The sequence below is a fragment of the Zingiber officinale genome, chromosome 8A (assembly GCF_018446385.1).
Source record: "Zingiber officinale cultivar Zhangliang chromosome 8A, Zo_v1.1, whole genome shotgun sequence".
Lineage (NCBI taxonomy): Eukaryota > Viridiplantae > Streptophyta > Magnoliopsida > Zingiberales > Zingiberaceae > Zingiber > Zingiber officinale.
This window is the reverse complement of record NC_056000.1, coordinates 32,570,388-32,597,096: the sequence shown is the minus strand read 5'-3', so window position 1 is coordinate 32,597,096 and position 26,709 is coordinate 32,570,388. Positions and strand designations below refer to the sequence as shown.

Sequence of the window (26,709 nt, the reverse complement as noted above, 5' to 3'; positions counted from 1 at the left end):
AATGGCATCCAACGAGCCGCCCGCTGACCTTCCATTCTCCTCCACGTGGCGCCGCTTTTTCCTACGTGGCGCATGTCACAATAATGACATCATTAAGTTGTTTAATTAATGCATTTGATCTCAATTTAGAAATTAATATGAAAAATCTCAATTTAAGAGTATTAATCGAATAATGTTTATCCATTCGCAATTAAATAAAAAATCATGGTAGGCCATGAGCGTGAAAATAGTGAAAACGGTAGACCGTTTGATCTTAGGTGGAGACACGTGTAGAAAATCGGTTAGAGGTGGAAATGCAGAACGGAAAGTAGATGTTACCGGCACTAAGCGGTTTGGATACCGGTTCGGCCGGTGGATGGGTCAAAGGTATAAGAGATGGGTTTTGAGGGGTTTTGGCGATCTTCGTTTATCTATTCTTTTCTTTGACGGTTGGGGATCGATTGGAGGAGAGAGAGATCTTCTCTTTATCGAGGAAAATGAGTGGTTTTTGGGAGCTGTAATGGGGATTTGAGGTGGGAATGGAGGCGTTAGCGAATTCTGTTTTCGTTTGAGATCCGGAGAATTTGCCGCCTGGAGCTATTCGATCTGTTTCTAAAGAGGAATTCGCCTGAATTCTGAAGTTTTTCCGACGATCGGAGGGAGGATTTTGAGATCTGCATGCGGGTTGCACCCCAAGTCGCCGTCTTGGAGGTGAGAGCACGGGCTTCTGTTCCGTTTCCGGCCGCGATTCGTCGGATGAGCTTAAAAAGAGCTGACTTTTGGCGTTTTCGCGGATTTGCTCGAAGCTTTTGATTTTGTGTGTTTTGTATGACGATCGGGTGTAGATCGATCCTTTTGTGGATGGTTCTTTTGTGATTCCCTGGGATTTGCCTAGTTGGACGAGTGATCGGTGATTGATTTCTGCGAAATTTCGATGTTTATGGCAGCGATCCCGTTAGTCTTGTGCAAATTCGGTCTGAACTTTGGAATATAGTTTCGATACTTCCGATTAATGAGCTTTGCTTGACTACAAATATGTTGCTTATTGAGGCGCACGGATCCCTAAGCAGGTCTATCTGTCTTCATCATTTCGCTTCAGGGTTTTTAACTTTCCCGGATTTGAAAAAAAAAAAACGTATTTTTTTTCATTCTTTTCTTGCAGGATATCTAGGCAGATGCTTGAATTCAATTAACTTGTTTCTATTAGAATATGGGTTAATCTAAGATAGCTCATGGCTCCATGTGCAAGGCAGGTAAGATCTTTGATCAAAGTTTTTTTTTTCCATTTTTCTGAAGAAATCGGAGTTATTGATATCAGTTCTCATGGTTTTGGATCAGATTTGCTTTATGCTTTCCAATTTTATTTTTCCTTGACGTTATATTTCTAGCGATAATCTGTTTCTTCTCTGGTTCATCGATTTTACGGGACATAAGAACTTTTGCGGTATCCTTTAAACAAAAAACCTTTTTCCATGAAGGAAACCTCCCTGTCAACCCCTTTGCCGAGATTTTCAACACAATTTTTCAAGATCTTAGAAATCTCTTCTTCGTTAAGATTTGGGAATTGCCCTCAGTCCACTTTCAGAACTATACAATTTCAGAAATCTGATTAAAGTCGTTCTATTCTTCTCATTGAATCTCTGTTCTTATAGATCTATGAATGATCAAATTTTATCAAGTTGTTTTACATCCTATCGATTATATGTTTGGAATGTCTGGAAATTGAAAGCATTTTTGTTATGTAATAAAACATCATTTTAGAAATCTTCTCTTCAATCAAAGTTGATCCAATATATCAATTCTCTTCTGTTGTGCTTGCAGATTTAAGGGGGTTGTGACAGATTCACTGTATTTGGATTTTGGTTTTGGATGATGTTTTGTTGCAATGGGATAAGATTCTTGGTGGTATGAATCTTTGGGATATGGTGTCTCAGAAGAGATTAGATAACGGATTCGGTGGTTACCGGCTTCCTCCTATTCCACACTTTCCGAAATCAGCAAAGGTAAATTATTACTTAATTTTCATCTCTCCTTTGCCTTTTCAGAGTTGGTAACTTAGATTTTCCAATTATAGAGAAAGCGGTCGGCCAGAAAGAGACGTGATGATGAGCAGTTGTGTGCATTTGATTTACTTGTCGAAGTAGCTGGGAAGTTGTCATCAGAGAGTGAGAATTCTACTCTCCCCCCATTCTGCATTATTGGGAGATCTAAGGAGGTGGCTAAACAAGATCTGTTAGGCAATAAAGAGGAGCTAAAAACTGAAATTCCCGATTTGTTAAGCAACACTGTTTTAGCCCCTGAGATTGTCATAAAAAACAGGTGGCTTATGCCTCAAATAAACTCCCACAAGCCTCAAAACCGGAACATTCAGAACCGCTTTGTCTTCGGTTGAAGTCTAAGATATATGATACTGCTGCAGGAGGATCAGTGGTCTCAAACAGTGGAATTGGTATTGGTTGTTCTGCATCTACTGACATATGCAGATCTGGCTTGATAAGAAAGTCTTCTGAAAATAGGTTAGAACTGGAAGCTATGGATATATACAGCTTGGAGGATCCTATGGATTTGGATGTCAAACCTCCTGCTCCGGCCAGTTCTGATAGTAGTGCTGAAGTTCCGGTGTCCAGGGATAATCCCTGCAGTAGTTCGATGCCCAAGCATGAAAGTGGCATCGAACACATTGTACATAGAGATGATGACGACAACTCTTCTGGGTGCACTCACCCTAATACTATTACTAATAAGGCCTCTAGGCCAACAAACTGTATAGGAGATCATGGAGAACAAAACTTCTCTGCATCTAAGTATTGGAAAGCAGCCATAAATTTGTCGAAGTATGGTCAGATTTCTCATCATGGTATGCATTCATGTTTAGTTTCTTTATTTGGTAATCCCAATTGATTGGTATTCAGGTCTACAAATAGTGCTTCTGATTATGCTATTTTTATGGCCTGGCTTACTAGTTTTGATTATATGCTTCTCCCAGATATACAAAGGAAGCCCTTTTTACATGACAAGAAAACCTGTTACACTCGTCAAAGAACGCAGAGAAGCTACTTCAAGAGAAGGAAGTTGTTTGAACGTTGCCCGGTGTCGGCATCTAATCGAGGATTCTTTAGAATGAAAGTTTCCAATACGTTCAAGAAGGATAGTAACAAGCTAGAAGCTCATGATCCACGTGGAACTGCTATTCGAGGTTTATTTCATTGACAAAGTTAACAATTCTTGCTATTTTTTTGTGCTACTCTTGTAATCTTGTATGCTTTCACAGCAAATGGTGTGACATCCCCTAAAGCGGAGCAAAGTTCATATAAATCAGGTGATTATCATAGTTGATTAGATAAATAATCTTATACTAATTGTTCATTTTCATAAAGGTTTTCCACTTTCTTCTATTTTTCAGTGAAATTCAGCATAAAATCTTTTAAGATTCCAGAACTTTATATCGAGATCCCTGAGACTGCTACAGTAGGTTCCTTGAAGGTATATTGGTCGATGTGTTTGTGTGAGCTTTTTAGTATACATGGTATTGATGAATTTTAATAAGACTCAAATAAATACCCTGGATACTCACAAATTGTTAAACCTCATGGTGCTAACATGACGGAAATTCGTTCGATATTTTTGATAGTGGCTTAAATGGCAGCATAACTTGAGGTGAGGGATCAAACTATTTTAGTAGGTACTAGTTCTGTGGAACATGTTTTGATTTGCTTGCTTTTGTTAATTTGGTTCAAAATTCAGTCCAGTCTGTTGTATTCGTGTCAATTTCTTTGTGGCTTTAGGATAGTATTTGTATGTTTTTATACAGAGGGCAGTAATGGAAGCAGTGACCGCGATACTTCAAGGTGGACTTCGTGTCGGTGTTATCCTTCAGGGAAAGAAGGTTAGAGATGATAACAAGACGCTATGCCAGTTTGGTATTTCTAATGGAGATGCATTAGATAGCTTGGGATTCACTCTGGAACCTACGACAACTCAAATGGCACAACAACTAACAAGTTCTGATAATTCCCGATTTCTATGTCTTGATGATGCAGTTCAACCATTAGCAAGGTATGTGGATGATCTTATCCTAGCAGTTGGATCATTTTAGCGACCTTATTTCCTTCTATAGTGATTCTTGACAATGTTGGGAAATTCTCTAGCTGTTTTTTCTCTTATATTATATTATAAGATTAATTGTGTCTCGATGTGGTTGCATTTTTCCTTTTGTTTTCAGGATACCACCTATTTCTCTTCCTATAGATCGAGATCCCTCTGATGCCTCTCCACAACCTGCACTTACCTCCTGCCCCAAAAGTGATCACGACTCCGTTCACTCACCGACTAACACATTATCACTAGATAAAACAACTGAAAACAAACTGGCTTTGGTTGCTCTTCCAGCCATGGATGTTGAAGCACTTGCTGTGGTTCCTCTCCGCAAGCCGAAGCGTCTTGAGCATGCTCAGCGACGGATTAGGAGACCCTTCTCAGTTACCGAAGTGGAAGCACTGGTTGAGGCAGTTGAAAAGCTCGGAACCGGAAGGTCTCTTTGTTGTTCAATTCTCTTCCAAATGATCCGACGATGATTATGCAAGCCTGACCAATTCTTTCATCTATCTCCATCCATTCTCAGGTGGCGAGATGTCAAGCTTCGAGCATTTGACACTGCAAAACATCGAACATATGTCGATCTCAAGGTACTTGTTATACCATCTCTACTAGCCCTACAACCTAAAGATCATTCCGTGCAGTTTCTCGAGTTTTTGTTCATTTTTTTCTTGATTTGCGTCGGTTTTAGACATAAAAGGATGCATAGGATAAGAAATGAACGTATTAAAGAAAAAGTCGGGATTGCACCTAGTGAGGGAAAACTACGGGACATGTATATGTAATTAGACTCCACTTAGGTGATATAAAATTATACCAAATATGCACATCAAATGAGGAAGAAAAAGACTTGATTGATAAAGTAAAATAAGATAAAATTTATTTAAATATAAATTATGATATAATAGGGGATAGAGCTCAATGACATAGAAGGATTCATATAGCCAATTATCTAATGGGATAAGATTTTGTTGTTATTGTTGTTGATGTATGTGTTGGTTTTATGAGTAAATAACTTTGTGCTAAAACCTGCACATCTTTTAAACGATCTGCATGTGATTCGATAAGTAGTGAATGTTTATTGAACATAAGTAGCAAACTTGAACACCATAATGTTAGTACTTAGGAAATGTTCACTGCATTTACTTTACAGCGTTGACGACAAGAATCTCATATGCTGCCTTGGCATGTGGTAAATGTGCCATTCTTGCTATTGATTCTAGAAGTCAACTAGTCCATTCCAATTAGATTATACTAGTCAACTATTGTGGATCTACCACAAGTTTTGACCACTTTTTCATTTCATTTGATCTGTTTCAACCGGTTGAATCGACTGGTTTGGTCTAGTTTCAACTAACATGGCATTGATCAAATCAGGATAAGTGGAAGACCCTGGTGCACACGGCCAATATCTCCCCTCAGCAACGGCGCGGCGAGCCAGTGCCACAAGAGCTATTGGACCGAGTTCTCTCGGCCCAAGCCTACTGGTCTCAGCAGCAGGCCAAGCTCCGAATCAAGGAAGAACCCCCTCTACCACTGCCGCCAGTTCTTTGCTCCTCTGACCCGAACCAACAATTCTCCTCGTCGTCTTCTTCTTCCTTGCTCGAACCCGTAGGAACCTGAGAAGATCGATGTTTTATATGATTCATCGATGTAAAAAAAAAAAAACTAAAATAAACTAGTCTTGTGTAATACTAATGTTAATTCTCTCACAGCATTATTCTTTTCTAAGCCAGGATCATTTCCCCTGTTGTTATTTTGGGAAGGGGCTTTCCTTGGGCACTCTTTGTTGTACATGGTTGTTGTCCAGTGATCCAGGGAAACCCATTAAAAAACTTATGGAATAAGCAAATTGCTCTTTGCTTCTTTGCATTAATATTGATTCATTTTGTTTGAAGGATTGATTTTTTTTCTTCTTCTTCTAACTTTACATTAATGTAATCTTTTAAACATTCATTAGCTAAAAATTTTATATGACAGCAAAATTAGTTAACTTATCATATAAAAGGCAATCTGGTGCAATTACGATTAATTGCAAATTGCTTTTGTTCCTTATTGTAATAGTTAGTAGCTACTAATCTATTATTGTTATAATTATTTTAAAATAATTTTGATCAATTTATAATAATTGGTAAAAAATATTTTGATATACTAATGTTTAATATTTTAAAATTTAGAGTGAAGTAGTTAATTATTTTAAGTGATTTGGATATATTTTGATAAAGCTTAAATAATTTTGACAAGTTTTTTTTTTTATAAGTTTAAATAATTTCTTGATGAACCAAATTAATTTTTAATTCATTCCGATTTAGATTGAATCATATCTGATTCGGTCACATAGTAATATGGTGGTAAAGGTGAATATGTTCGCCCCAGCGCTCTTGTTAATCCGTGAGGAGATATTAATTTCGGTTTTGTGATAACACCTCATGCGCTAATCACTAGACCGTCCCGTGAGGAGTCGGCCAAGTAGTAATATGGTCCGACTAGGAGTTGTTGTGGCCCAATACGAAGCTTAATGGGCCTTTCAATGAGCCCACTGGAACTCAAAAGTTCCAAAAGCTGGATTTAATTTGTTTCCCTCTAAAAACTGAGACGGTTCCCTCGCCTTCTCTTTCCTACGTAGCCGCTTAATTTTAGGGCTCGCCTCCGGTCTGTCAGTACATCGTCGAAGGAATTGGCGACGGTGAATCGGCGAGGCGAACACTTACCGGACGCTTTTCAGTTAGCTGTAAGATCGTTCCGCCTTCTCTGCTCCCATTTCCCGATCTTTTCACCTCCCGATCTCGTTCTCTGTTGCGATTTGTGGGCGTTGATGTGAATCGGACTTTAGGGTTTTTGATCGGGATGACTGCGGTCGATCTGACGCGGGGGGCGATCGCGGCGGTATCGGAGGGGCGTGCGGAGGAGGGCGCCAAGCCGGTGGTGCAGGTTTGGGATTTGAGGCTCGTGAACACCCAACAGAACACGACGGAGAGGTACCGGATGTTGCTGTCCGATGGGGCTCATATACAGCAGGCCATGCTCGCGACGCAAATGAATGGTCTCGTCAAGTCGGGGACGCTCCAGAAGTACTCCATCGTCCAGCTCAATGAGTTCATCTGCAACGTCATCCAGAACCGCACGTATGCGCTCTCCCTTTTCTGTGTCTAGTACTCTAGGGTTTATTTTTTGATTTTGAGACGCGACACAGAATAAAGCTTAGAATTTTTATTGGTTGAAAAGGTAATGGTTCTAACAATTCGATGCTAATGAGTAGAGCTGTGAATTTTACACAATAAGAAAAATTATACTTTTAACTGTTGCAAATAGTTGTCGGTTTTGTTTCCAGTGTTAGTCAGATTATCTCGGCAGCAGTTTCATTTTAGCTCCGGAAATAGGCAAGTGATGAAATTTACTTCGTGAAGTTTCTAAGTTTTTATGCTTAATAAACTCAAGAAAAGGAGTATCACTTGATTTCCTGTTAGCAAGGTTATGTTCGAGCTAGTGGATTATTAGTAGGGATTCTTAGTATCATTGGCTATTTGTTTGGTGGATTCTTGGTAGATATAGTGTTGACTTGATATTATTAGTGATGCTGCTGAAAGAAATCAGTGCTCGATATGGTGACTCTAAAGCTATGAAATATAGCTAGGAAAAGGTATGTTCTACCTCTAGCAAGTACTTGTAGTATTTATTCTCTACGTGAGACTTGAACTGTTCATCCGTTTATTAGGAATATTACAGCAGCAGTGGTGCTTGATGCTTCAGTCTTTTAAATAAAGAATAGATGATCATTACCCTAATGATTCTAATGTATTATTCTTAATGAGTGTAAAGAAAGTACTTAATTTCTCCTTATTTTGCTTTTGGTTGAAATTATGTTATTTCTGTGTACTATGGTTATAGCTTCTTCCTTATTAACTGTGTTTATTAATGTAATGCTAATATCCAGAATCATCATTGTCATCAACCTGGAAGTCCTTATCAGTAATAGCAGCGCTATAGGAGAACCCAAAATGTATGAAAATGGCGCTGCTACACAAATCCGTGCTCCACTGCCTGGTCAGTCGCTGGGTCCAGATCATCCAGTTACAGCTGCAGCTAATCCCCAAACTCATGGTATGCGCTCCTCTACTCCCATCACCGGGTACAATGTTTCTGGTGGAGCTTCTTTGCATCCGAAGACTGATCCTATGGCAAATAGCCCATCTATCGGTGCTAATTATGGCAGCAGTCCTGTGTTGGGCAGGAATATGAGTGGTGGGAAAACTGATACTGAACACCCAAAAGCTGAACAGGGTATAGGGCGGTTCTCTGAGTCACATTCATATGGTAGTAACCAGAACCAGAGGTCTGATCCAACATCAGCCGGACCATTTCGTCCCCCTGCCAGTTCTTATGGGCGTCCTCCTCCTCAGCAGCCCCCGCCAATGTACTCAAATAGGGGGCCTATAGCCAGAAATGAAGCTCCTGCTCGAATTATCCCAATTGCTGCTTTGAATCCTTACCAGGGTAGATGGACAATTAAGGCAAGAGTGACAGCCAAGGGTGACCTTAGGCGCTATAATAATCCTAGAGGAGAAGGAAAAGTCTTCTCGTTTGATCTGCTGGATTCTGACGGTGGAGAAGTACGTTGCACTTGCTTTAATGCCGTAGCTGATCAGTTCTATGATCAGATTGAGGTTGGGAAAGTTTACCTGATTTCTAAAGGTAGTTTGAAGCCTGCACAGAAGAACTTTAATCATCTGAACAATGAATATGAAATCTTTATAGAATCTCAATCAGTTATTCAGCCTTGTTTAGAGGAAGATTCTACCATTCCAAAGCAACAGTTCAACTTTCGTCCGATAAATGAAATTGAAGGCTTGGAAAACAATTCAACGATCGATATCATTGGCATTGTGACTTCAATTAATCCTTTGGTTTCCATTATGAGGAAAAATGGCACAGAAACTAATAAGCAAACTCTTCAGTTGAAGGACATGTCTGGCCGTAGTGTTGAGGTGACTTTGTGGGGAAATTTTTGTAGCACGGAGGGTAAGCAGCTGCAAAGTATGTGTGACTCTGGTGTGAATCCTATATTGGCGATTAAAGCTGGTCGAGTTAGTGATTTTAGTGGAAAGTCTATTAATACTATTAATTCAAGTCAACTGTTCATAAATCCTGATTTTACGGAGGCTCATAGATTGAGAGAATGGTATAATAGAGAAGGTAAGACTATGACTGCTCCGTCAATATCTAGAGACACGGCCACCATGGGTAGAACTGATGTTCGGAAGACAGTTGCACAGATCAAGGACGAGGGATTGGGAAGATCGGAAAAACCTGACTGGATAACAGTTAAGGCAACAGTTACATTCATAAAAGTCGATAATTTCTGCTATACGGCATGTCCATTACTGGTAGGGGACAGGCCATGCAATAAAAAGGTTAACAACAACGGCGATGGCAAATGGCACTGTGATCGCTGCGACCAGAGCTTTCCTGAGTGTGACTATAGGTACCTGCTCCAGTTTCAGATCCAGGACCATACAGGTATGACATGGGTTACAGCTTTCCAAGAATGTGGGGAGGAGATTTTGGGAGTCACTGCCAAGGAACTTTACTTGTTGAAATACGAGGAACAAGATGACTTGAAGTTTGCAGAAATTATTCGAACAGTGATCTTCCATCAATACGTATTCAAGTTGAAAGTGAAAGAGGAGACATTCAGTGATGAACAACGTGTGAAATCAACTGTTGTCAAAGCTGAAAGAGTAAATCCATCCTCTGAGAGCAGGTACCTTTTGGGTCTGATTGAGAGGCTCTCAACTGAAGACCCCAATGCATCCACAGCGGTACCTGGAACTTTTGCTCCAACCTCTGGAATTCCCAACTCTTCATATGACCCTGTAGAGTTGAATTGTAATATCTATTCTGCTAACAATAACTATAGCGCCTTTCACAATGCTGATGGATATAGAACTGGAGCACCAACAAATCAATCAGTGCAGTATGCAAATGACTATGGTGGAACCATTAAGCAAAGTTTCAGCCGAAACGAAGCTCAACTACAATGCAACAACTGTGGTGGCCAAGGCCACAGTTTCCAGAATTGTCCAATCAGCACAAGTCGGCCAGCCCAATCGGTCGGTGGTGGATACTCTAGTGCTGGCGCAAATGTTTGCTTCAAGTGCCATCAACCTGGGCACTGGGCGAGTGAATGTCCCGGTGTAGGAGCTGTTACATCAGCATATAGGGGTTCTGGCACATCAGGAAGATTCACCAGGCAAAATATAGGTGGCTTCTGAAACTTGACTTCATACTTTTCCTCGCAATTAGTAATATTCTGGTGATCTATCAGCTTTCTTTTGGCATCTTTACGATTGTATTTGTACAGTCAAATTTCCATTGTGCTGATGTGTAGCAGCTGATAGGCGTTTCAGAAGCTTTTGATGCATCATGTTTTTTTCTTTCTGTAATGTTTTCTGCTGTCAAACATTTTTATTTCTGTTCTCGATTATAATTTTGTTGAAATGTTTTTCCTGGATTTATTTAAGCGAAGTCTAGAGCTAAAATACTAGAGAACAATTTGACAAATGTTGCTCTAAACAGTTCGGGTCAAAATTGTTAAATCAAGGTTGGTCGATTTTTTGAGTGTTAGTTAAAAATGCTTGAATGTTATTAGTTTTAATTAAGATTACAGTGGTTGACTAATCTTAAAGTAATTTTAAGTAGATTTAAAGCAACATTAAAATAATCTTGAAGTAATTTTTGGTAAATTTTGATTAAAGTTGTTATGGTTGACTTTGGTAAAGAGAGGTATGTTTGAAAAGAAAAATTAGGATGTCTTTTTGACAATTTCTAGTTCTGTTTTATGATAATGAAAATAAGAGATGCTTGTAATCTCTATACCCTTTATTTATTAAAAGATGGGAAGTTTGATTGAAACTTCATTTTATAATTTTTTTAAAAAAAATTATAACTTAGATGTATGTTCACTTTTTGGAAGTTCTGAAGGTTTTTATTTCAAAATAATTTTATTAAAATGCTTATTTTTATTAGTTTAAATATTTTAGATTCAAATTATATTTGTTTTTTACTTGATGAAAGTATGATATTCTTTTTTCGGCAATTTACCATCTAAGTTTTTATTGATCAAAAATGTATATTATTTTGTTATTTATCAAAAATAATATTTTTCCGTTCTATCTTTTGATAAATTTAATTTTTTTATATTTTTTTCTCAATTATTCTCCTCTCTCTTATGTATATAATTTTCTATTTATTTTTCACTTTCCTCTCTTATGTATGTAATTTTTTGTTTATTTTTTTTCTCTCTTCTCTTTCTTTTTTCTTTACATGGATGGATATCATTTTATAAAGTTTAATTAAATTTTTTATAATATTTAATTATATTTGGAGAGATCATATCAGATTGGGTTTGATATGATTTCATATCAGATTCAAGAATGTTGATAATTCTTCTTGATTACAATTTAACATTTTCGAATAATTAAAATAAATAATGGATAGTATATTTGAATTTCTTGTAACTTCATAAATTTATAGAAATTAAAATGGATATAATCGAAATTTTCTATGTCCATTATTTTTTTTTTTAATAGATCTATTATTACATGAGAAATTTGTTCAAAATATATTCTAAATTAATAAATATGAATAATTTAATACAAATGATCAATTGATAAAGAAGGAGAAGGAGAAGAAGAATGAGGAGGAGGATTGGGCATATGCTTTTGGGATAAATTCGTCCTAGTCATCTGTAAAAGTTGATCACGTGCTTTTTTTTAATAATTTGAGAATGAATTATGAGGGATGTCTGGGTTATTACGATGATAATAAAAACGGCAGTGTTCATTTAAGGATTTTGAAAAGAAAGAAGACCGTTCTATTCAAGGCAACTTAGATTTTATCATTACTCTTTCGGTCAAACTGAGGAATAAGTTGCCTATGGAACGAATAGTCCATTCAACTTTCATTTGGTGCAGACGACCAATTTTTTGCTTCGTAAAAAAAAAAAGAATCTTAAATGCGATGAATAGTTTGTTGAGTGTATATTGTATTTATTCGATAGATAGACGATGAAAATATATTTTATCCTTAACCATTAAATTAGTTAAATAAATTAACAGACAAAGATATAAATATTCTTTAATTAATTTGAAAACCACAATATTATTATTCTTCTTATTCATGTAAAAATAGTTATTAAGATTGATTTTAATAATTTTTACAATACAGATTTTTTAAAAGGTATAATTAATGTTACACCATCTACAATCACTTTATCAGAAAATACATGGAAAATTTTATATTATTTCAAACACAAATGACATGATTAAAATGATAGCATCTAAATTGTCACCAGTTTGGAATAGATATGTCACAGATCTAGATTCATATAACAAACACAATAATTAATACACATTATAAACGAGAGGATAAAAAGCACTGTGATGAAGAGGCTGAGCTGAAGCAAAATACAGACTCAAGGGGAAAGAAAAAACAAGTTTCAATTTTTCAATAGTTTGGATAGTAGTATCCGCCGCCGGCAGCATTGTAGGCGGCCGGTGGCATCCCATAGGGCATCACCACTGAGTTCGGCATGGTATTGTTGCTCAGCTTGGCCAAGCTGGTCTGGCCCTGCATTCCATTGTTGGCGTACTGGTGCCACATGACCTGCTCCTGCACCAGCAAATGCTGTTTCTTCTCAATCTCGGCCATCTGAACATAGGAAGGTGGAGGGACACCAAGGGATGCTGTGAATGGATCCTGCCCGACAGTCTGCATGGTGCCGTTGGGCGCCGGAAGAGCAAGTACCGGTGCAGTGCCTCGTCCGGGTGCTGGCAAGGCCACACTGCTTGAGCTCCCACTGCTCACCTGGGCATTTACTTGCTGCTTCACAGTGCCTTGGTCGTACATGCCATTCAGTAGTAATGGATCCAATCCTCCAGCCATCATGGCCTTCTGCTTTGACAGGTTGCTGGCAGTCTCCACGAGGGTGAGTTCCCAGTCGGCTTTTCCGGTCTCTGCTGCAGGATTTTGCCAGGCGGAGCTCACTCCAGAATCCCCATCAGTAGAAGGGAATGCTTCCCATGAACCATTTGCACCATTGGCTGCCGCCGGTGCCTGGAAAAGGGCTAATGCTAGTGTATTAGACTGGTCATCGGCAGTCACACCGTCCTCCCGGAGATCCACCAGGTCAGGTTGTTGTGGTGGTGGCTGCTGCTTGACTGGTTCGACAATCGGATTTGCTGGCTCTGGGTCATCATCCTTATAGTCAGAGGGTGCAGGGAGAGCTTTGATGCTGTTCAGTTCTTGCTCCGCTTCAACCACCACTGCAGGTGCAGTGACTGCCACTCGAGGAGGGCTCCTTGGCTTCCTCCCTCTATCCCTCACAAATACTTCCAGTGTCTCCAGAAGCTTGTCAGTAATGCGTTGCACCTCTGGATACTCCGACGACCTGGCCACTCCTGTATCCTTGCACCACGCATAGAAGGCACAGAGAGCATCGATCTGCTTTGCGGCACTGGCATATGCTTCAAATGATTTGATACAGTCTGGGTATTCCATGTCAAAGAAGCGGTCTAGAAGGATGGCCAGAATCTCACATATATCAGCATAGAGCTGGAAGCTCTCCCTGACAATAGGGTAGAGAGCAACAAGAATCATCCTGCTGTGTTTTGCATTGCCCGTGGGACGGCAGGCAAGGACTCGATCAAGCAATTGTTGCGAGTGCTGCATCTTGCTCAACAGCCTCTCTGGCTTCATGTCCCTAAGTGGTGTTGATGGCTTCTTCTCTTCCCCATGTTCTTCATATGTGTCTCTTCCATTGCGCGGAGAAGATGAGTAGGAGGATCTTCCATAACTTCCATACGCATAAGGATCATGATCACCATACTCAGATCGACTTTGGCGGTCTGTTCCGAATTCATTTGTGCGACTGATGCCCCCTCCTTGTTTTCTTTCATACATTATGTACTCCAAACGCTGATCCAGATAGGCAGCATATGTGCGAACAAAAGCAGAATGATCCCAGGAATTAGAGTGTGCCTCATCGCGGAAATCAGACATGTTTAGAAGTCGCGTCCCTCTTCGGGTTGCATAGAGAATCTCATGTTGGAATGCAGCGTCACCATCTGTGAGAAGACGATGAACAAGCACAAGGGCCTTCAAGGCCACGACCCAATCACGAGTCTTACCAAGTCGCCTAGAAACAGTTGCTATACAGGCACTGACATAGCCCCTAGAGTAGGATGTCAAGTTCAGAATCTCACGCAGGTGCTTTTCGCTAGCAGGTTCATCATCATGGCTGGTGGCCTTCACTATAGCCACATCAAGTTCCGGCGCTATGTTGCTTGAAACCTTGGCCAGGCCAATGCTGGTCTGGTCCTTCACTGTCCCCAGAGCCTTTCTAATGCCGGGTGCCATTTCTGCTCTTCCTTACACTTCCTGTTAAAACTTCTATTCCTCTTCCAATAGCTTCACAAATATATTGCCTGAAGGATCTTGATGTCATGCACAAAAAGCATAATCTAACTAACTATACAATCGATCAAAAGAGCACAAGAAAATACAAATAAATGCTCATGGAAGTGTTCTAGTATGCACAATGTCAAGAAATACTGGATAATGTTCTAACAAACAGTTATAATCATGACTTGTCTCGTTCATAATAATGTTATATCGATAGTAATTGCACATCAAACCGATCAAAAACAAATACAATGTCACAAAAAGAAATTCATTCCTAGTAATAGATCAAGAAATGTGTCTACAAACACAATCTAAACTGATGTTAAGCCGAGCCGAGTTGAATTGTTGGTCAAAATATGAAGATTTTCTAGCTTCTAGCGTTCCATGCTTTATTCCTTATTTCAAAAAAAATGGGGGATGACATTTTGAAGCGTGAAAAAAGCAGGCCCTAAGGGATCGCCGGAAATCTCGGTTGATTAAGAGAAAGCACAAAAGATTTCCCAAAAAAAATAGAAAAAGAAAGAGCAGTTTGCACCCAGATCTCTCACTTCAGCATCTATCCGACCCCAACTAAGACGAACGTCAGTAGCAAAGGTCTAAGAACTGGCAGTTCTACACATGGAACTCGTAGACCTAATCAAAAAACGACAAAGAAACAATTACCTGATCGATCGGCTCCAATAGCGAGAAATCGCCGATTCGGGCACCGATCTGATATCTCGCAAGCCGATATTCCTCGGATCTACCGAGCCTCGCACGGGAACCCTCGATCTCCGACCGCGTTGACTGAGCGAAGAACCGATCGAGAAGCCGACAGACACTACTCTTCCGGCTCCTATGCCGCTTTATCTGCAGTTTTGGCAGTGAAGAAGTATCGGCGAAGGCCGCACGGGGATCCAACGAGAGATTCGAACCGCGATGGCCGTCGTCGTCGTCGTCGTCGACGGAGAGCGGCGGCACGCGTAAAACCAATTCGCGATTAGCTCGCACGCGAATGAATAAAAAACACTGTAAAATTTACCTTTTATACCCAAAGATTGTCTTAATTTTATAAAACTCGCCTCAGAATCTCAAATTTAACATTACTTTTCAAACTCTGACCATTCAACTCCTAATACTTCAACAGACATATATTATCAGCATAAAAATTAAAAAATATCCTAATTTATCTATAAAAGGACTTGACGAACGAAACGTGCGAGAATTGAAGAATCTATCTGTATATTGAAAAATTATTTCTACGACTCAAATTTCTGACCACAAAATCACATTATAATAACTTTACAATGGCATCAACTCTTCTTATATCCTTATTCATCTATATCGTAACAATTATTAAAATAATACACTATCTATAATTTTTATCCAAATTATTTTTTCTATAAGCTTTCTTTTTTATATAGATAAAAAAGAATACCCTAAGAGAAATAATGATGTAAAATACTAATTTTAGATTAATAACTATTTATTAACAAAATACAAGGTAAAAGAGGCGAAGTGAAACGAATTTGAAAATTTTAGAGGAAAAAAATCACATTTTTAAACTATAGGAGGTCAAGTGAAATTTTCTACACGGATATCATATTGTAACGTAGGTAGATTAATGTCCACGATACCACATTTTCAAAAAAAATCATATAAAAAATAATAATATTAATGCCATCAAATTAATGAAGAAGACTGCTGAAGCTTTGTTTTGTTGAATAATTCTATAGGTTGAAATAATTGTAACAGAGATATGGACAAAAAATATTGAAAAAATGTGAAATATTATAAGAATAAATATGTAATTTTCCTAATATTTCCAGTGGTCGAACTAATCAAAAGATCTAGAATATTAGCCCTAACTTTCTATCACATTGACCAATGTGTAGTATTTAATTGTCTAAAGGGTTCCATTCCATTCCACTACAGTTCGTTAGGATCTAAACTTAACAATGAAATCTTTGTCTTCACCTCCCAGTATCTAGGAAGTGTCGAAATGTGATAATCTGGCTGAATTATGATCAATAGCTTGGCGATCTGAGTACACTTTCAACCTAAGCCGCTGTAAGTTTTGACTCTTCGAAGAGCTTCCTCCTCCAACTCAACCAGCATGTTGCAGAAGGCTTCCATGTCCTGTGCCTCCTCTTTGAAAGTGAACCTGAACTCCTTCCATCGATAGTTTACGCTGCTGCTAGTCACGCCCTCGGTTACTTTTGCGAGGATGTCGAATCCTTTGTGGTCGATCGAGAGAATGAAAGCGTCCTTCATTGCATCAACAGTGAAAGATTCGTAAGATAACGGTAACATGTGCTGGAGAAAAACTAGAAGGAATACACAGAAGTTTCTATCTTTTACTTTCAGGTCTGATCAATGATTCTTCGGTGGCTAAAAATATAGGATAACTTTCTGTGCTCAACTTGTCATGACCGACATAGATGACTGCCTCATTAATTTGGCAGATTTAACCGCAAATCAATTTTTAATCCTAAGACAATAGTAGCACCGAGATCTTGTGAGACTAACAGTGCCGCAATCTCCCTCACCTGTCGAAGTTTACAGGTCAACCCATGCTTAAGAGCTCTCTTATTAGTGATATGTGAGGTACAATGGCAGCTCTGCCATCACACAAGCACCCTTTTAGGATATCTCACCACGAAGTGAGGTCGATTATATAAATTCTTCTACGTTATTGGACTCAGATCCCTTACTATATTCTCATCTACATTTAAATGAATTTTATTAACTAAGTCTTCTTTGTACTAATAAAAATGAGTGAACTAACCAATTAATTGGATAGGCCTAATCATGGCCAAAATGTTTAGACCCAAGTTAATAGCAACTGCTTATGGACCTTTTTTTCACTGGCATAGAATTCTCTCTATGAAACTAAACTAACAGAAACCTACTAAAACTCCTAATTCTGAATTAATGCAACGATTGTAAATATGCAGATTTACTAGATAAAATAGAGGTCAGAACATACCCTTGCCATTGTATTATAGTACTCCAAACAGAATAGCATCAAAGCTCTGCGCCTTGCTTGGCTTTGGTTGATTCCATCAATTATCTTCTCAGAAAATGGCACTAGACATGAGGAAAGACGAGTTTTAAGTAAAAATATGACGTTAAATTAGAATAACAAGAAAAATGTATGAAAAGTAGATTGCGTAGCTAGGGTTGATTTTGCTTGATTCCTAACTTTAGCAATACAGAAAAGCATGCAAGTGTAAATCTTACATAAGCGATCTACTTTAGGTACTTCAACCTCATTCAGTTCCACATCATGAGCTCCCCCATTACCATCAAGATAGCTACATGATCTGCAACCAAAAAATTATTTTGGCATACCATAGTAAAGCATCATGTTACACACTGTGAATTCTCTAAAGAAGTGAAAAACATTGTACAAAATGTTCCAAATATCTCGTCAGAAACTAATATTCCTAAAAGGACAAACAAACAAGAACTATTAAAAAATTATGAGTTTTGTGTTATAGTTCTAGTCCCCCTAAATTGCAAGAAAGGGGTGTGATGTAAGCATAGAAGCACTAGTTACCTACATGAAAAATATGAATGCTAGAAAGGTTGTGCACTTGAACTCTTTAATGTCAGCTTAGTAACTTGCATGCTGTATGCAGTGACATTCCTATATTCAGAACATCTTATAACGCTTTATTATTTTTTAATCAATCTTCAGGATCACCAAAATGGGAGAAAAAACTTTTGTCTCTGTTAAACTAGAAAATTATGTGCCTCGTCAGCACAAAGTTGATTTTCCCTTAATTTTCAATGGAGTGCATAGAATATCTAAAATAAAATAACTAGATCTTTCTACATCAATGGTTGTAATAACAAATTATGTGGCATACCTTATATTGAATTTATAAATATTGTAGTTGCTATTTTCCTTCAATAACCACTGTAGGTGCTCACTTCTTGATCCGCAACTGGTACCGGCAGCACTCAGTAAGGAAGAAACTGAATAACTAGATTGGTCGACTGTTTCATGTTCGGATACAACCGATTTTGCAAGACTTTCCACAACAACTTGGGCCTTGATTCAAAGAAACAATAGGATGAAAGGAAACATCATGATTAAATTGTAAATATCATCATTATAACTTCTGTAGCTCAGCTAAGATGAGAAAATGCAATGGATTAATGCTATGACTACTCATACCATTTTATGGCCTATCAAAAAATAAACAAAAGAGGGTAAAAAGAATACCTTATCGTCTTCAATAAGTTTGATATCACCAGTCAAAGCAACTCGAGCTGGGAACTGCAGTAAAGAAAATTATCAGAAAGAGAACTATATATCCTTTGGATGTCCTTTATCATGGAAAAGTTCAAGCTCCAAAGGCATTCATTTTGCATCACATATTTGCTAAAAATGCTTCATACTTGGCAAACAATAGTCTGACAAGGACTATATATTGCATCATGATCATTATAAAGGGATGGCCCAGAACAAAAACAAATTTCATGCCATTTATCTGCTCAAAAGCTTCAAATTCAACCAAAAAAGTGAAAATGTTTTTGAGCACTGAAAGAACAAGTACTGTAGGCATGGACTAGTAAGAAGAACTTGGCACAAGCATCAAACTAACCTTCTTTAGGGATTTAAGCAACTGTGTAAGTGGACCCGGAATGATGCTGCTCACAGAGAGAGAAGCACGTTCATCAATAATAGCATTCTACAAGCAAGAAAAGAAAGCACATAAGTCCAATGCATATAGTCTAAACCTATCTCGCATCTTGTAAGAAAGATAAAAAAAATTCACTGCAATCAGAAGCAAAGAAGCACACACCATGTTATGCAAATCACTTTCTTGCACCCAAATATATGGTTTTCCCCGTTTCGATATATAGTGAACCTTAGATGTGTAAATCTCCTGCTTGCTGTTGGAGCAACCAAGGCAACCAAAAGCCACACGAGCATAAACAAAATGAAGATTTGAGCTCACAGAAAAGGGTGATAGTATCTTTTGTACCTTCCTTTGGCATCGGCTTTGATGGTGTTCAAGTGTGCTTGCCAGTTCACTGCCACAATGTTCTACGATCAAGAACAAAAGACAACATGAGAACAACCCAAACGTTTGATGGATCCACAAAGAGAGCTCAGTCAAGCAAGAGGAATACCTTGCATCTCTCGGCGAAGGTGAGGGCTACTGCTTTACTCTTCGCCATTGTCCCTGCTTTTGTGAGCTCACCTTAGGTGCCCAAGGAAATGGCTTGATCAGGAAAGAAGAGACAATCAAGGAAATGGCTCAATATATCACTATGCACAAAACTATTTACTTCAACAGGCGTGCAAATCATTGAGGACCAACAATAGTACAAAATCAACAAACAATGAAGTAAGAGTATAAAGGAACAAAAAGAAAATCAAGCAGATAGAACAACATGATAAATTAAATTCTTCACATGTTTCGGTACCGAGGGCAAACCCTACAAAATATTAATTTGTGCAATCATGATTTCACCGAATTACATAACATTACCATGCAAGTACTTCAGTCAAACCCCAAGCCACCATAAATTATGAAGTTACCATCTCCAAAGGCACCTCCTAAATGACAACTCCAATATCTAACACCATCAATCCATCTCCCAATTCCAAGTAATCCTCCAGTAGAATGATTATTTAGATTAAGTGTGTGTGCGCACACACACACACACACAAATCAACAGCTAACTATAAAAAGATCAGGACGTCAACTTATAAGTCAGACAATTATTATCCCTGTGTGACTGCCCCATACAACAAACAAGGAGGAACCCACCTTAAAAGATACACTCATTGGCACATCGCCAGTCAAAGGACATCCAACAATTAGCCCTGATGGCCGATTTACAAGGGCTACATCTTAGAGATAGCTGCATTACCGTGAAGGTAGATCACTATAAGGCCTTAAACGAGATTGTCAAGCCGTCAAACTCACCAAGACACAAAGCTATTTTCCAGGTTGGTGTCGAGAAAGAAGACGCTACGCTGCCAAATATCTCAATCAATGGCCCGCACAAGGGAGAAGGAAGTGAAACTCGCTTCCCGTCCGCAGTCAGATCTTCTTGCCGGACTCTGTATCCTCCCCGACACCGGAGGAAGCCACCGGCGATGTGGCGCCCGGCGAAGACGGCTACGACGACGCGAGGAAACCACAGAGGGTCGGCGCCCAGCAAAGGTGGAGCGGAGAGGACTCTTCCAACAATTAAACCCTTTCATCAAAATCGGTCAAACCGGAATTTCGAACCGGTTCAGTTCGACCACAGCCCCCGTCAATTTTTAACGTCAAGCTAACGGTCGCCGCCTTCTCTCAACGGATAAATCATAAAACCCACTCGCGTGGCCTGGTCCTCTCCTTCCTCTCGTCTCCCTTTTCGCTCCACCACTTCCTCGCTTCCTCATCCGATTCCCCTCTTCTCCTCCGTCCGCGCATGAAACCCTAATCCTCACCCCACCTCAAACCAGCTCACCCATGGCGAGATCCCTGGTCCCCTGCCAATCCCCCTTCCTCGTCGCGCCGCTCCCGACACTCCCCCGGTCCGGCCTGCCGCTCTGCCGGCCACGGAGGATGGGGACCAGGGTCAGGATGAGCTTACAGGAGATCCCGCCGCTCGATTCCTTGGCCCAACTCCAGGGGATCGCTTCCAGGGTGGAGGGCCTCCTGTACACACTCGCGGATGCCACCGTGGCCGTGGATGCTTCTAGTACCGCGGCCGAGGCGTCCGCTGCCACCCAGAAGAATGGAGGCTGGTTTGCGTTCATCTCGGAAGCGATGGAAATCGTTCTTAAGGTGAAAGTTTCCACCGAAATCCCTGTGTACTATTTTGCTTAAAAGTGCTTTCAAAATTCTCTTTTTTAAGCATATATGCCCTCCATCTTTTCTCTACTTCGTGGCTTTTTGTGAATGGATCACCTAGCGTATTATCACTTATTGACCTCCTAATTTGTATATGCAAGATGAAAATTTCCACCGAAATCCCTGCACTACTTTGCTTAAAAGCGCGTCGCTTTACTAAGTTTGTTCTCTCTTTTTTTTTTTGAAACAAATATGCCTCCATTCTTTGTATAGTTCGTGTCTCCTTTTGAAAGGATTACGTAGCATAGCGTCACTTTGTTGACTGCTTAAATTGCAGATGCAAGGATATCTTGACAATCTTAGGATGGATTAAGTTGACAATCTTCTGCCTGCAGGTGTTGAAAGATGGTCTGTCAGCTATACACGTGCCATATGCTTATGGATTTGCAATTATCCTACTAACTGTAATTGTGAAGGTGCTGACGCTTCCTTTGACCAAGCAGCAGGTGAATACGTGCTACTGCACTATTAAAAAATAATTGATTTTTTTAAATTACTGGTTTGAAGTGTCATTTTTTGTTGAGGGGCTCACATTAGTTATCTTGCATTTTCTTTTCATGCTCATCATTGTGATACAAATCCGTAAGAAAAATCCTTTTTACCTATTATATATTTTTTACTTTTGCATGTATTTTTGATTAATGAACTAGTGCACTTTTGCCTCTTATTATCTATTGCAGTTTTACCATTGCGAGCTATATGCTTATTCTCACAGTTATTATTGCTTCTATAGGTTGAATCGACATTAGCCATGCAAAGCTTGCAGCCAAAGATCAAGGCAATTCAAGAGAGATATAAGGGAAATCAGGTTAACTCTCAGGCTAATTTCCAGGATGCTGTTTGGAAAAGTTCTCTTCTTAGTGAATAACAAGCAAATGCAGTTTTTTTTTCTTGCTCACTATTGATTCTTCTTGTCATCTATAACGTGATTTTTCATGCTTCTCTTTCCTCTAAATCTTCCATACCAAATAAGTATAATTCATTGTTGTTCATCCATAGACAAAAAATTTAGATTTTGTTCATGTTTTAATAAAATGTTCACAGCATAAACATCTCACATCTTCAACTGGGCTTTCACTTTTGCAAATTGGGATGCAAGTTTTATTTTAATATTTTCAGCCATTGTTGTTCGGCGACTTCTTTGTATTCATTGTGATATATCTGTTGATTTTCTTTGAACAGGAAAGAATACAGCTAGAGACTGCTCGCTTGTATAAGCAAGCTGGGGTGAATCCATTGGCAGGTAATTTTGCTTAGATGTTTCCCTGTCATGTTAATATACTGGCATCTCTCCACATGTGTCAAGGTGCATTCTAAATCGGATTGTTTCAAATTCTCTTTGGTCAAAACAATGTAGAGATGGCCTATATGTTTTTCCTTTTTAAGTGTTAGTAAGGTCGTGTATTGTGTGTGCTTCACAAGTTCTATGCTTTCATATCACTAGGAATACAAAAAGGACATGTATATGTCTATTTGCTTGAAATGAGTTACTTTACATGGCGCGAGGAGGCTTCTTAGTTAAATAGGTTCCTTCTGTAAATTCATTATAAGCTCAGTCTTCGGTGACTTAGTCTATTAACTTGATGACTTACATTAGTTCAGCCAATAATATGCAAATTATGATTTTAGTCATATGTAATTGAAATGCATGTGTATGCAATATACATGAAAATTATACTTCATGGTATTGGAAATGATTAGCGAAAACTTTACTCAACAGTTTCACAGTTACATACATAATTCAGCACTGCTTTGCATCTAATTTGGTTTCATCAAAGTTTTCTTCCATTATTATGTATTTCTTTGTGTATAGAATGTCTTCCCTATCCTACTTACTGTAAAGCCTTAGTTATTGTATGAATGCCAAAGAATGTGTTGTATTACAAAAATGAATTTTCCATGTTTTCAGTTTTGTATTTTTTTTTTTTCCTAAAAAAAAAGAACTTGAAATTTGGAAGAAAAAAAAATGTCATTAACTTTTTGACATTATTGTACAATAAAATTTATTTTAGCAATGGCCTGTTTCTGTAACTAAATTAGTATTCACGAAATCTTTGTCTTAAAAATGAATTTCATAATGTGATGACTTTATATTCTGGTGGCTATTGGCATTATCTGAATTAATTATGAAGATTTCAATTTGAGGGATTTGTGGCCAAATTAGAAAATTCATTTCCCCCACTTTTAAATAAAATAACTAATGTATGGAGATAAATATCTGGCAAGAATAGCTTCAGCCCCTTCACATATCATTTTCAAAAAATAAAAATTACAAAACCTTCACAATTCACTTCCTCTTAGATGATGGGTGCAAGCCATGCTTGATCAAGGTATTAGCTTGAGAAATTTCCAGTGTTATTGACATTCTAGTATTTCTGTAATTTAAATGGCTGCAGATTCTTCTTGTTGTCGATTTTGCTACCATAATGTCTGTGCTTCCTAAAAACATTGTTTAGGATGCTTACCAACTTTGGCTACAATACCTGTTTGGATCGGTTTGTATCAAGCACTTTCAAACGTTGCAAACGAGGTACTCACTATTGAATTTTTGTGTATAAAACACTGCCCCATTGGTGCACCCATGGCTGATTTGTGAAAATTTCAACTGAAGGGGTTGCTGACAGAAGGTTTCTTCTGGATTCCCTCTTTGGCTGGTCCAACAACAATTGCTGCTCGACAGAGTGGAGCTGGCATTTCATGGCTCCTACCTTTCGTGGTAAATTTTTTTTCTCATGCAGTGTGTATGTTTGTATTTGTTGTATCCCTTTCCAGGCAGTATTTATAGAAATCATTTTTTTTTCATGTTCAAACTTTTCCGAATGCCTAGGCATATCTTCCATCGACTAAAGAAATTTAGAGTAACTTTGTTCAGATTGTTGAACTCAGTATCTTTTATCTACATATTGTAGTCAATTCCAATTTGAATTCTCTGTACTTAATTTGTGAATGACATGTAGCTTAAACTGAACTTGAGCCATTTGATATTGTTTTTGTTTTTTTTAATAAAAGCTGTAAGGTCATTGACCAATTTGCTGATGCCACATGCGTATCAGTCATTTAGCTAGCTATCTCTTGGGGATTCAAACAATGCATGCAACCTAAGCCTCTCTATATTTAGGGGCTTGACACAACCTACATGGATGCTAAATTGATTTGTTTACTTTTTTTACAGGATGGACATCCACCTCTCGGATGGTCTGACACAGTAGCCTACCTAGTTTTACCTGTTCTTCTCGTTGTTTCACAATATGTCTCCATGGAGATCATGAAGCCACCCCAGGTCATTTGTATTCCTGAAAACTTTTTCTTCTTTTTCTTCTTCCTTTTTTGAGTCTCTGGACTTAAATTATGGTATTTAATGGCAGACAGATCCAGCTGCAAAGAACCAACTTCTTGTATTCAAGTTTCTTCCTCTTATGATTGGTTATTTTTCGCTCTCTGTGCCATCAGGGCTGTCAATCTATTGGTAGGTAACTAGTTTTTTTTTGTATCTATCAGAGCCTTGTGTTAAATTTTAAAATATATATTTTCTCTTAGTTTACATGCACTATAATCAATATACATTTCAATATGTGATAAAATGAGAGAAAATAAATCGAAATAGCCTGGACACATTCAAAGGCAACCAATAGTTGTGAAATGTTTAGAGTGGAAGGAGTAACAAATAGTGAGAGATAAAAGAAAACTTTAGTTAGTGGAATAAAAAAGGATTCAATTAATTGAAACTAGTGATATAGTCTTCTATTCAATTCAATGAGTTAATAACTAGTTGAGACAGCAAAGATGACGAATTTCACTTTTGCAACGTGTTTAAGTAACTTCCGGCAAACCAAATATTTCTGACCAACTCGCAACCCATGAGTGAGATGGATAATTTAAGTTTTCTTTTGAAATTTATAATAAAAACTGCATGCCTTTTCAATGACTAACTGGTTAGTGATTTCATTCAAGGCTCCACCTTGAGAATGTATGTTTTGTCTTCCGTCAACATCTTGACATGGGCACTGTTTGTGTGGTCCGAGACAAATTTCTCTACAACTCTTCATTTCATTTTGTAAATTCTTATTTGATCTTGCGATATTTGTCTTCAGGTTCATCAACAACATTCTAAGTATGGCACAACAAATTTGGTTACGGAAATTAGGCGGGGCGAAGCCTGCGGTCAGCAGTGATGCTGGTGGAATCATTAGTGCAGGACGAGCCAAACGTTCTGTTTCGCAGCCGGCGAAGGCTGGCGAAAGGTTGTTACTCCAACTTGGTAGGAAAGTATACTTTTAAATTTAAATCCAACATGTTGACATTTTCATGGGAAAAAAACAGGTTTAACAAATTAAAAGAAGAAGAAAATAGGAAAAAACTCAATCAAGCATCGCCAACCGAGGAGAGACTTCCTTTAGCTTCCATTGACTCCGATGATGAATCAGACGGGGAGTCGAATAATAAGGTATCACTATCACTCCTTCCATTTTTATCCTGTTTATAAGAAATCAGCGTCTGTTTCTAACATCATGTTTCATCTAACAACAGGGAGAAATCTTGGAAGAGACATATGCCTCTAGTAAAGGCAAAAAACTCCCAGAATACACTCCACCGAAGAAAGGGAAAAGATCGAAAAGGAGGCGTGCGGCAATATAGATTAGAAAATCCCATGAGCGGCATGACCCCAAAATCTGGTCAGTGTTATGCATCTCCCACAGAGAAACATACACAAAATGCATCTCTCCCAGTTTTTACTTGGGCTTACTTTAAAATTTGTCGCTCTGTACAATTCGATCGAGTTAGAAGGGGATACGAGGGGAATCTAGGCGATTTATTTTTTTCAGACCTATTTTGTGCATGAAATGTTATTCTATAATAGTGGCCGTTTGATTTATCGAAAAGTGTGTGTTGATAGTTTAAATTTTGTTGCCCGCAAAATTGTTTTCGATATGGATTTCTCTCCTCCAAGGATTCAGGTAGTTTCAAGCGTGTTCCAGTTCTTTCTATGAGATAGAATTGAAATGTTTTCAAATTTGTTGTGTTCCTCGTGTTTCCTTTGTGAGATTGATTTTTAATTATTGGAAGTCAGTGATATTACCAATGTTTCATTCCTAGAGCAGAACATAAGGGAGGGAAAGATCTCGATCGACAATATAGATTTTCTGTTTGCAGTAATCGGCTACAAAGTGAAGAGCTATCAATCAATTATCCATGACGCCAAACATGACTAGATGTTCTTCCAAACGTTCTGCGGTTCTAATATACCTATGAATGATTCCTCGCTCCTTGTAACATGCATCCACTAATTATCATCGTCCCCTCGGATAAGTCTAATGATTAGCATATG

The 26,709-nt window shown here is 38.5% G+C and overlaps 4 protein-coding genes and 1 pseudogene across 7 annotated transcripts; 3 read left to right on the top strand and 2 right to left on the bottom strand.

Moving 5' to 3' along the window:
• The first annotated feature begins 399 nt into the window (after positions 1-399).
• LOC122008352 lies at positions 400-5,971 on the top strand (annotated as a pseudogene).
• Positions 5,972-6,672: 701 nt separating this feature from the next.
• LOC122008351 (replication protein A 70 kDa DNA-binding subunit A-like) lies at positions 6,673-10,572 on the top strand. 2 transcript variants are annotated; one of them, XM_042564067.1, is made up of 3 exons: positions 6,673-6,805; positions 6,908-7,199; positions 8,009-10,572. In XM_042564067.1, the coding sequence occupies exons 2-3, from the start codon at positions 6,922-6,924 to the stop codon at positions 10,344-10,346; spliced, it is 2,616 nt and encodes an 871-aa protein (XP_042420001.1). In that variant the 5' UTR covers positions 6,673-6,805; positions 6,908-6,921; the 3' UTR covers positions 10,347-10,572. The 2 variants fall into 2 exon arrangements, with proteins under 2 accessions (XP_042420001.1, XP_042420002.1); XM_042564068.1 differs by having other exon boundaries at positions 6,690-7,199.
• Positions 10,573-12,355: 1,783 nt separating this feature from the next.
• On the bottom strand, positions 12,356-15,809 carry LOC122008348 (probable clathrin assembly protein At4g32285). Of its 2 annotated transcripts, none has more exons than XM_042564062.1 (2): positions 15,199-15,809; positions 12,356-14,558 (listed from the first exon to the last, which is right to left on the bottom strand). In XM_042564062.1, the coding sequence occupies exon 2, from the start codon at positions 14,488-14,490 to the stop codon at positions 12,580-12,582; it is 1,911 nt and encodes a 636-aa protein (XP_042419996.1). In that variant the 5' UTR covers positions 14,491-14,558; positions 15,199-15,809; the 3' UTR covers positions 12,356-12,579. The 2 variants fall into 2 exon arrangements, with proteins under 2 accessions (XP_042419996.1, XP_042419997.1); XM_042564063.1 differs by having other exon boundaries at positions 12,356-14,567; positions 15,199-15,642.
• Positions 15,810-16,416: 607 nt separating this feature from the next.
• LOC122008350 lies at positions 16,417-20,850 on the bottom strand. 2 transcript variants are annotated; one of them, XM_042564065.1, is made up of 10 exons: positions 20,466-20,850; positions 19,663-19,754; positions 19,515-19,576; positions 19,332-19,422; positions 19,131-19,217; positions 18,749-18,802; positions 18,390-18,574; positions 17,758-17,840; positions 17,504-17,604; positions 16,417-16,782 (listed from the first exon to the last, which is right to left on the bottom strand). In XM_042564065.1, exons 2-10 carry the CDS (start codon positions 19,708-19,710, stop codon positions 16,570-16,572), a joined length of 924 nt encoding a protein of 307 aa, XP_042419999.1. In that variant the 5' UTR covers positions 19,711-19,754; positions 20,466-20,850; the 3' UTR covers positions 16,417-16,569. The 2 variants fall into 2 exon arrangements, with proteins under 2 accessions (XP_042419999.1, XP_042420000.1); XM_042564066.1 differs by having other exon boundaries at positions 19,663-19,733.
• Positions 20,851-20,863: 13 nt separating this feature from the next.
• On the top strand, positions 20,864-26,256 carry LOC122008349 (inner membrane protein PPF-1, chloroplastic-like). Its single transcript, XM_042564064.1, has 11 exons — positions 20,864-21,317; positions 21,719-21,829; positions 22,117-22,191; positions 22,566-22,626; positions 23,840-23,913; positions 23,995-24,099; positions 24,556-24,663; positions 24,749-24,849; positions 25,475-25,624; positions 25,704-25,827; positions 25,911-26,256. The coding sequence occupies exons 1-11, from the start codon at positions 21,000-21,002 to the stop codon at positions 26,016-26,018; spliced, it is 1,335 nt and encodes a 444-aa protein (XP_042419998.1). The 5' UTR covers positions 20,864-20,999; the 3' UTR covers positions 26,019-26,256.
• The last annotated feature ends 453 nt before the right edge of the window (positions 26,257-26,709 follow it).